We start from the raw sequence: 10,422 nt of genomic DNA on the forward strand, positions 1-10,422 counted from the left end.
GAGCGCTACCAGGCGCACCAGCAGGATATGCTGAGCCTTCACATTCTCTCTTGGCACCAGAAACGTGGCACTGGACTTCACAGCTTTGAAGTTTGCAAGGGCAGAGCAGGAATAAAGAAGCACTAGCTGCATTTATTAAGCTGTAGTTGAAAAACTGAAGCTATGTTTCATTCTGACTCATGGCTGGAGCATGTATATCAGGGCTCGACATTAAGGATTGCCCAAGCAAGTGAAACATGCATTCGAGCAAGTGGAATACATCTCTGACATGCCCAATTGGGCAAGATGGAATAAGCATATATTACGAACTAGCACCAGAAAAATTAGGCTTTTTGATCTTCTATTTCAGTTCCTAAAAGCATCCCTCACTACGTATCCGCCATTATAACTTGGCTGTTTTCTTAGTCTTGGTTTCATTTACTGCTTTGCAAGTTATTTTATATACCCCCACTGCTGTAGTATGGTACGCTTACTGTTTATACACTACTTGTGCATGACATCACATATCACGTGATAATTACAGCTGGGGTCAGACAGACACCGTCTTTCATGCAAGCAAGGCTTAATCCGTCTTCAATATGGTCAATTTTTGCGCAATTTTTGCTTGTTCAAACAGAGGAATAGATAAAAGGCGTTACCGTCTCCCGCTATCAAGAAAAATGTTAACAAATAGAAGCAAATGCGTCAAGAACAACGAGGAAGTGAGCGGTTAAAGAATACGACAAGAGGAGCTCAGCCTGAAAATTCCACAGAAATTCACGATTGTATTTAAAATGTATTTTCCAAAAAACAAAGACGGAAGTGAGGATGGAAGCGTTTGCTTAAGAATCTTGTTTTATTTTTTTCTGCTCGCATTCGAGTCAGCGCCTTCATGAAAGCATTTGATTTTCTTACAGGTGAAGCAGCTTCCTTATTTGACACCGAAAACCCAGATTGGTTTCAAACAACTCGGGCAAGAAAAACTCAACAAAGAGAGACGTGTGGAATAAATCCTGAAAGAACAGGACAGATTAAGAGCAGAGAGAGCTGGAGCTTTGTTTCTGTTATCAGAGGAATACAGTCCTGTGCAAAATATTTATATATCAGGGTTTTTTTTTTTTGTTATATCATCCACCTCTAGGTTTAAAAAAAAAAATCCCGCGCTGCTTAATGACAGACTGGCTGAACTGATTCAGTTACAGGTTGCCAGGTCTGTATAAAACACCCACAACCTACACACTAAACAGTAATTTTAAACTCAAACATTATCCTGTCTGTCATGACGCAGCGCGTTTTTTTTTTTCTTTAAACCTAAAGGTGGATGATATAACAAAAAAGATATAAAAATCTTCTCAAACACAGTACTGTTCAAAAGTTTTGGCACCCTACTGTTTTCTTCATACAAACTTTGTTATAGATTTCTATTTTATGATTTCTACATTATCGAGTCATGAACCTACAGTCTGAGAAAGTTCTACACAAACACACTGAACTTTACAACAGGTGCATTCATCTCATCTCATCTCATTATCTCTAGACGCTTTATCCTGTTCTACAGGGTCGCAGGCAAGCTGGAGCCTATCCCAGCTGACTACGGGCGAAAGGCGGGGTACACCCTGGACAAGTCGCCAGGTCATCACAGGGATGACACACAGACACAGACAACCATTCACACTCACATTCACACCTACGGTCAATTTAGAGTCACCAGTTAACCTAACCTGCATGTCTTTGGACTGTGGGGGAAACCGGAGCACCCGGAGGAAACCCACGCGGACACGGGGAGAACATGCAAACTCCGCACAGAAAGGCCCTCGCCGGCCACGGGGCTCGAACCCGGACCTTCTTGCTGTGAGGCGACAGCGCTAACCACTACACCACTGTGCCGCCCAGGTGCATTCATGTGAAATGGAAATAAATCGACTAAGGCAGGAAAAACTATTTTGGATAAAATTGTTATTGTCCATTACAAGTAAAAAGTAACCAATAACCAAGCTTAATAATAAATTTAATCAATAACCAAACTTCAACTCAATGTGTGAGCTTCATTTTATGTTGCAATTCACAACTATTCTATGGTTTTCCTAAAAAAAAAAGTTAATGTCGAGCCCTGTATATTCATTATTTCTATACAGATACAGTATTTAATCTGTTCGGCTGAGGTTTTCAGGTTATTCCCTCACCATCTGCTTCGCTCCTGTAAGCTGAGTGCAGATGACAACCAGCTCTGCTATGTGACTTGGAGAGACTACGCTTCATCATCTGCTGTCAAAGCTGCCTTTTCACAGTTTGATCATTCAGCTGTCAAAACTGACAGTTTGGAAATGTTGCACATATGCAAGCACGCGGCCTTTTCTCATCTCATCTCATCTCATTATCTCTAGCCGCTTTATCCTTCTACAGGGTCGCAGGCAAACTGGAGCCTATCCCAGCTGACTACGGGCGAAAGGCGGGGTACACCCTGGACAAGTCACCAGGTCATCACAGGGCTGACACATAGACACAGACAACCATTCACACTCACATTCACACCTACGCTCAATTTAGAGTCACCAGTTAACCTAACCTGCATGTCTTTGGACTGTGGGGGAAACCGGAGCACCCGGAGGAAACCCACATGGACACGGGGAGAACATGCAAACTCCACACAGAAAGGCCCTCGCCGGCCCCGGGGCTCGAACCCGGACCTTCTTGCTGTGAGGCGACAGCGCTAACCACTACACCACCGTGCCGCCCACACGCGGCCTTTTATTTAACAATTACTCTCTGAAGGCGAAGTGAATATCGGTGAATAATAACTGAGATGAAGTCGAGGCTATTATTCACCGATATTCACTGAGCCTGAGGCGGATAATTGTTTTAGTATAAACACATGGGTGATTATTTTTTAAAATCCTATTAAAAATCATTTATTTCAAACTTCAAAAGCGGAATGCAAATGTAACATGCACAGGCTTGTATTACAGTACTTTTCTATGCCGACTCACATAAAACACTGTTTTGAAATTGATCAAATCAATCCCAATTCCACCGTACCGCTGAATAATTTCAGACCAAACTTCGCAGCCTTTTTAGTGCTTTTAGGAACAGCATTTTCTTTCATAATTTCCTCACTTACGGTGACGAAGTGACTGGCCGCCATTTTGCCGAGTCGCTCGAGGTGATTATCGAGAAATAATCCGAATCTCTCGACCAATCAGCACGCGATTTTCTATAATCACCTCTGTATTCATACTAATTCCCTGTTATATATCAGACAAGCTAAAGTTTTTCTATGTATAGAAGTGATTTTCTTACTTATACTGCTGGTAAGTCACCAGACAGAATGAACAGCATTAGTGCTTTTATATACTTCTGCGTCACACGTTCAGAATGGTGTAATGATATCCCCAATTAAACTTTTTAAAGATTGTCAGAAGTTTATGCAGTGCAACAAACATGCCTTAACAACCTATCTGCTAAATCCTTCTAAGTGAACAAGCATTTAAGAGACTCCTTGTATTGCTGGGTTTCACGTGACGTCACATCCGCCTCATTAGTTATTCAAAAACTTTAGCTGGTGGTCTACCAAAGCTCAGTTGACAAAGTGTTTGTACGGAGAAAGTGCGTTGCTCGCATGAAAAATGCCTTACGCTTGCGTTGTTTTAGATTGTTCGACTCGATCAAATTGTGAAACTGATAAAAGTTTCTTCAGGGTTCCCTGTGAACTAATAAAAAAGGGTGAATGAACACAGGATTTCACAAAGAGGCTTTTGAACCTCAAACTGAAATCGAAGGGAACCGAGTTTGCAGTGATCGCTTGCTGAAAGGTTTGTATTTCCCTCTCAGCTATGTCCTTAGGGCCCGTCCACACGAGTATGCGGCCTCACCCAATACGCTGTCGTTTTGAAAAAAATCTCCGTAAACACAGCGTCGTTTCCAGAAATATCTGCGTCCACACGGATTCACTGGAAACGACCCAAAACGCTGTAGTACATATGCCAGGCCTGTATGTGGTGCTGTGACGCCGCCACACCAATACACTAAAACCGGAAGAGAAGCCATGGAGCATGCGTATAAAGGTCACGCGCTGTTTACAAACAAGCTCATAACACGAGAAGAGGACGATCATGGCCAGCACAACTCTGAGAGTTGTTTCTGCAGTACGAGCACAAGCCTGTAGTCCGCCATTCTTGTTGTTATGACACGTCTAGTGGCGGCGGCTGAGGTTAAAGGTTAGAGAGGCGGGGCTCATACGTCATCGTTTCTAAAAAAAAATCCGCATTCGCCGTCCAGACGACTCCGGGCTATCCGGCGTTTTAGGATTTTCCCACTCTGGGACCCGTTTTCAAAAAATACCGGTTTCACACCTCGAAAAAGCCAGATCCGTCTGGACGCGAGGCCGAAACGATAAAGTATTTATGCGGCTTCGACAAAAACGTACTTGTGTGGACGGGCCCTTAGTGTTTTCCAAGTACTTTTCTTGCTGTGTCGTTATTTTACAGTACTTTTTTTCTTTTGGTCACGAAGCACTAAAGTCCCCACCTGTTTCTTTGTTTCCTCCTCACAAAGTCCATATGCATGAAGGTCACGACTAAATTCATCCCCAGCCATACAGTTACAATGCGCCGTGATCATGTCTCCGTCTTGTTTAACGAAGATCCAGGTCTTTCAAGGGGTTTCTGATGATCTTCGTGAATGATTTTCCTGAGAGATAAAAGTGAACTGTTGTTTGTTTACACTTCAACTTGCAGCGCTTTGTTGTAAAGACGGGAGCGAAAAGCTTAAAAAAAAATAATAATACACGGGCAAAAACAATCCAGGATTCATTCGGCAGCGACTTGATCCCGAGGTCCTTTACCCAGCCACGTACAAAAAAGTTGCAAGCCTCCATACTCTTCCACACTTTCATGTGTTTTGCGGTGTAGAAGGACGTCTGCAACACCAGATACGTAGTTCGAGATGTTGGGGAACTCGACTGAAGGGTAGTTTTCGAGATCGTATGACAAATCCTTCTTTCCCAGACTGTAGCGGTCGATGCCATTGCACACAGCAATCTTCTGTATCTAAAGCGAGCAGTGGCTTCAAGATTACGAGCATACTCTGATAACTTATCGCTAGTTGTGTGCGCTACGGCAGCCATTTTGGTTTGTTTGACCACCAGGTGTTTTAGCGGAAGTGAAATCGCTAAGAAAAAAGTCACGTGACTGAAACCCAAGAATAAAACCAGTTCCTACAGCAATTAAACAGACTGTTTGACAGTTGTTTCTTAGCACAGTTTCTCACAAATAATTGTCAGAAGTGCATCCTAGTAAATCATTAAAAGTTTGAATCCAGGGAGAGTGGAATTTATTTTATGCCCAAGGTTTCCAAAGTATCTCTGAGAAAATAATAACCAAGGACATAGTTCCTAGGAGAGAATGACTCATAGCTGACATATCAACGTGACTGTTTTGGACTGCAGGCAGCGTGTCACCAGCTCACACAACGACACATCACTCTGTATCTAGCTCCTTACATTGTGTGGTAATTTAAAAAAAAAAAAAAACTACATAAGAGTTAAACAATGATTAATAATTAATTACTAAAATAATCATTTGCATGAAATTTGTAAACCTACAATTATCAACAGTCCATAATTATCGACACCTTGTCAGATTTACCAATAAAAAACAATTTTACAAAGGTGAGTTTCAGTTACAACAGTTATTATCAGTTAATTAATCACCCGGAAGACCCGCCTCACCCTTTGATCTTGTCGTTTAATGACGCAGCTCATTACCCGAGATGGAATTTTTTTTTTAGCACGATCAGCAATTGGAGGAAAACCCGGACATTATCATCGCAGGTAAGTATGGTGGAAAGATCATGGACATGCATTTACTGACCAAATTCACTGATATTTCATGACCTCCTTGTCGAAACCTACTTTGTTTCTTACTCTTTCGTTTGACAGTCGCCATTTTGTATCTAAACGCGCGTTTGAGAATCACGTGAGGTGTTGATAATAGTGATAATTCCACAGGGTGTCGATAATGGTGGACACCGGTGAAAGTTAAGTAACATTTACAACTGTTATGGATGGATCTTTGTGCAACATTGTTGAAGTAGATGAACTACTTTAAAAAATAAAAGTGCTGCAATAATTTTTTTTTCTGATTCATAACAGAATGGAATGTTTAGAGAGTATTTTGAATCCGATTGCAAGAAATAGAATTAAAATTAAAAACCCGGACATTATCATCGCAGGTAAGCATGGTGGAAAGATCATGGACATGTTTTTACTTATCCTTGTCGAAACCTACTTTGTTTCTTACTCTTTCATTTAACAGTCATCATTTTGTATCTAAACGCGCGTTTCAGAAGTCACGTGAGGTGTCGATAATAGTGATCACTTTCACCGGTGTCCACCGTTATCGACACCCTGTGGAATTAAGTGACATTTATAACTGTTATGGATCGATCTTTGTGGAACATTGTTGAAGTTTTAAATAAAAACCATGTTTTGTTAATGTAATACTACACACCGATCATTTTTTATAAATAATCATATGGATGTCGATAATGGTGTCGATAACTGTGGACAAAGGAGTCGATAACTGTGGATAAAGGTGTCCATAACTGTGGACAAAGGTGTCCATAACTGTGGACAAAGGTGTCCATAGTTGCGGAACAGTGCTGATAACTGTGGACAAAGGTGTTGATAATTGCGGAACAGTGTTGATAACTATGGACAAAGGTGTCGATAATTGTGGAACGGTGTCGATAAATGTGGACAAAGGTGTCAATAATTGTAGAATGGTGTCGATAACTGTGGACAAAGGTGTCCATAATTGTGGAACGGTGCCGATAACTGTGGACAAAGGTGTCCATAATTGTGGAACGGTGCCGATAACTGTGGATAAAGGTGTCGATAACTGTGGACAGCCGTGTCGATAAATGTGGACAAAAGCGTCGATAATTGTAGAAGGGTGCCGATAACTGTGGACAAAGGTGTCGATAACTGTGGACAAAGGTGTCGATAACTGTGGAACCGTGTTGATAACTGTGGACAAAGGCGTCGATAATTGTAGAACGGTGCCGATAACTGTGGACAAAGGCGTCGATAATTGTAGAACAGTGCCGATAACTGTGGACAAAGGTGTCCATAATTGTGGAACGGTGTTGATAACTGTGGACAAAGGCATCGATAACTGTGGACAACGGCGTCGATAACTGTGGACAACGGCGTCGATAACTGTGGACAACGGCGTCGATAACTGTGGACAACAGCATCGATAATTGTATAACGGTGCTGATAACTGTGGACAAAGGCGTCAATAACTGGAATGTTGTCGATAACTGTGGAGCGGTGTTGATAACTGTGGACAAAGGTGTCGATAATTGCGGAACGGTATCGATAAATGTGGATAAAGGTGTCGATAATTGTAGAACGGTGTTGATAACTGTGGACAAAGGTGTCCATAATTGTGGAACGGTGTCGATAACTGTGGACAAAGATGTCGATAATTGTGGAACGGTGTCGATAATTGTAGAACGGTGTCGATAACTGTGTACAAAGGTGTCGATAATTGCAGAACAGTGTCAATAACTATGGACAAAGGTGTCGATAACTGTGGACAAAGGTGTCGATAGTTGCAGAATGGTGCCGATAACCATGGACAAAGGTGTCAATAATTGCAGAACGGTGTTGATAACTCTGGACAAAGGTGTCGATAATTGCAGAACAATGTCAATAACTGTGGACAAAGGTGTCCGTAATTGTGGAACGGTGTCGAGAACTGTGGACAAAGGTGTCGATAATTGTAGAACGGTGTCACGTGATCTGATACACTAAGTAAGCAAGAATCAACTCTTTTTTTCTTTAACTACTCATGCACAATTTACGTATTGAAAGAGTCTCTTCTACTTTTGCAACGGCCAAAAGATCGCTACGGTGTCGACAATTGTAGCCGCCTCTCTATTCCTGTAGCTTTTTTTTTTAAATGCTGTTTGTGTGTTTTGACTGGGTAGCTGTGTAGGAGTGGACTTTGGTTCAATACAATGAAGTTCAATGCTTTTATTCGTTCGACATCATCTCTGTTCAATTCCCAAGAAACAACAGGCATGAAAGAAAAGTTTATCATGATGGGAACCGCCATCCAATCAGCTTTGCATAATATTTGCAAAAATGAGGAGAACAAGATAAATAATAATAATAATAATAATAATAATAATAATAATAATAATAATAGGATAAACATTTGCATAAACATACACCTTTATTTAATTTTAATTTGCATTTTATTTTATTTTATTAATTTGTTTATTTTGCAGTAAATATATACAAAGGCTGTCATAAAGGCTTCTGAAAAGGCTACACCATGCAGTTGGAGTTACATTACAATCATCACATCACATCAGGCACCACAGACTCTCAGGTCCAGTTCTATATTTAGTTTCTTAAACATCTCAACACTTACTTTCGTGCTTGGCGGTTCCCCATGTGTGCCGCGGAACTCCAGGACTTTTTATGATGGCTCTGCCGGCTGATTTTAACGCGTCCATGCTGAGGTGTGTCAGTAGTTTCTGAGCCTGTGATGGGAAGCGGAGGCTGAGCGGGACCCCGAGAACAGCGCTCTCAACTCGCTCACAGCCCTGCGCGTGCGCTGCTTGGATACGGATGGAAAGGTGCGCGCTCACGCAACGCCCACTTCCGGGGTTACGTAAAAAGGCGGCGACGTGATTTTAGGGTTTTTTGTTTGTTTGTTTGTGGAACAATAGAGCTGTATTAAGTAGGAGGAAATCTATATTTATGGAAGAACAGATATGGTCTATTGTACATATTATGGATGGATGGATGGAAATGGTAATATACTTGAATTAAATGAATTTCATAAGAAAGAAAGAAAGAAAGAAAGAAAGCACAACTTTATTCATCACACACTTGTGAAATTCCTCTCTGCATTTAACCAGGACTGCCAACTTTTCAAAATTCCTTGGAGTGAAATTTTTTTTGGGGGGGGGGGTCGACGGCAAAATTTTTCCGCACACCACGCAGTAAGTGGGAATTTTGTATTCAGTTTGATATTCATTTGTCCCCCTGCATTCTGGTGTTTTGTTTGTGGGTCGTCCAGCTGGAGATGGACAATGAAGGGGGGGGGGGGGGGGGGGGGGGGGTTGAGATTTTGGATTTAGTAGATGTTCCTGCATTCTGGTGGATTTTTGGAGTGGCCTGCTGTGCCATACCTACATTCTTAAGGCCTCTGCATGCTCTTGCGACAAGGCTTTCGCAGATAGCTTTTCGCAGACAGTTGTAATTTATCGTTGAACGGGGAGTAATAGGCGTGCGCGATGTTATTCACCGCCACAACACAAGGGGGCGCGAAATCGCTAGGAGTAGTTGGTGGGTGTGGTTAGTGGAGTGTTTATCCTCCGGTTACTTATGACTAGAACTGGAGTCGTATAGATGTACGTACTTCCTCGATCAACCGCTCTTCGTGCTGCTCCATCTTTGCTCGTGTTTTTAAAAATGGCGGTCGTGAAAACAAACCAAACCGGGAAAGTAGGGAAGCGGAAGTGCGTGTACAGCGGATGTAGAGTGGACCAATCAGAGCCCTCTTGTCTGCGATGCTGTCTGCGAGGCTTCTGCGGTGGTCACAATTTTTGGGAGGTGCGCGCAGAGCGTCTGCAAAGGTGGGGGGGGCTACGCAGATGCTGTCTGTGACGCCATCTGCGAGGACTGGGTTGTCAGCATAAAGGCCTCTGCATGCTCTTGCGACAAGGCTTTCGCAGATAGCTTTTCGCAGACAGTTGTAATTTATTGTTGAGCGGGGGAATAGGCGTGCGCGATGTTATTCACCGGCACAACGCAAGGGGGCGCGAAGTCGCTAGGAGTAGTTGGTAGGTGTGGTTAGTGGAGTGTTTATCCTCCAGTTACTTATACTAGACCTTTTTTTTTTATAATGACTAGAACTGGAGTCGTATAGATGTACGTACTTCCTCACTTCCTCAGTCAACCGCTCTTCATGCTGCTCCATCTTCGCTCGTGTTTTTAAAAATGCCAGTCGTGAAAACAAAACAAACCAGGAAAGTAGGGAAGCGGAAGTGCGTGTACAGCAGGTAGAGTGGACCAATCAGAGCCCTCTTGTCTGTGGCGCTGTCTGCGAGGCTTTTGCGGTGGTCACAATTTTTGGGAGGTGCGCGCAGAGCGTCTGCGAAGGTGGGGGGGCTACGCAGACACTGTCTGCGACACCGTCTGCGAGGACTGGGTTGTCAGCATAAATTGGCCTTCAATTGGCCTTTACACACCCTGACTTGCCAGGCCTTCAGCTTGTGGCCAACAAAAGCACCAAGTTTTGGCTTAAAAGCCCCCACACTAGAAAACTACAGATGACTGCCAATGTTCCTGTAGCCCTATAGACCTGTGTTTCAGATTTAAAGGCAAGTTCATGTTTGAAATATTACATCAGCTAAGCCTAAACA

General features: G+C 42.7%; 1 protein-coding gene across 1 annotated transcript in view; it reads right to left on the reverse strand.

Annotated features, from left to right (window-relative positions):
- si:dkey-71h2.2 (low density lipoprotein receptor adapter protein 1) overlaps positions 1 to 8,505 on the reverse strand; it is a 99,527-nt gene extending 91,022 nt beyond the window's left edge. Inside the window, 1 exon segment of the mRNA XM_060916089.1 lies at positions 8,421 to 8,505. Coding sequence (XP_060772072.1) covers positions 8,421 to 8,505 — 85 coding nt within the window.
- Positions 8,506 to 10,422: the final 1,917 nt, after the last annotated feature.

The sequence above is a fragment of the Neoarius graeffei genome, chromosome 3 (genome assembly GCF_027579695.1).
Source record: "Neoarius graeffei isolate fNeoGra1 chromosome 3, fNeoGra1.pri, whole genome shotgun sequence".
In the NCBI taxonomy this organism is placed as follows: Eukaryota; Metazoa; Chordata; class Actinopteri; order Siluriformes; family Ariidae; genus Neoarius; species Neoarius graeffei.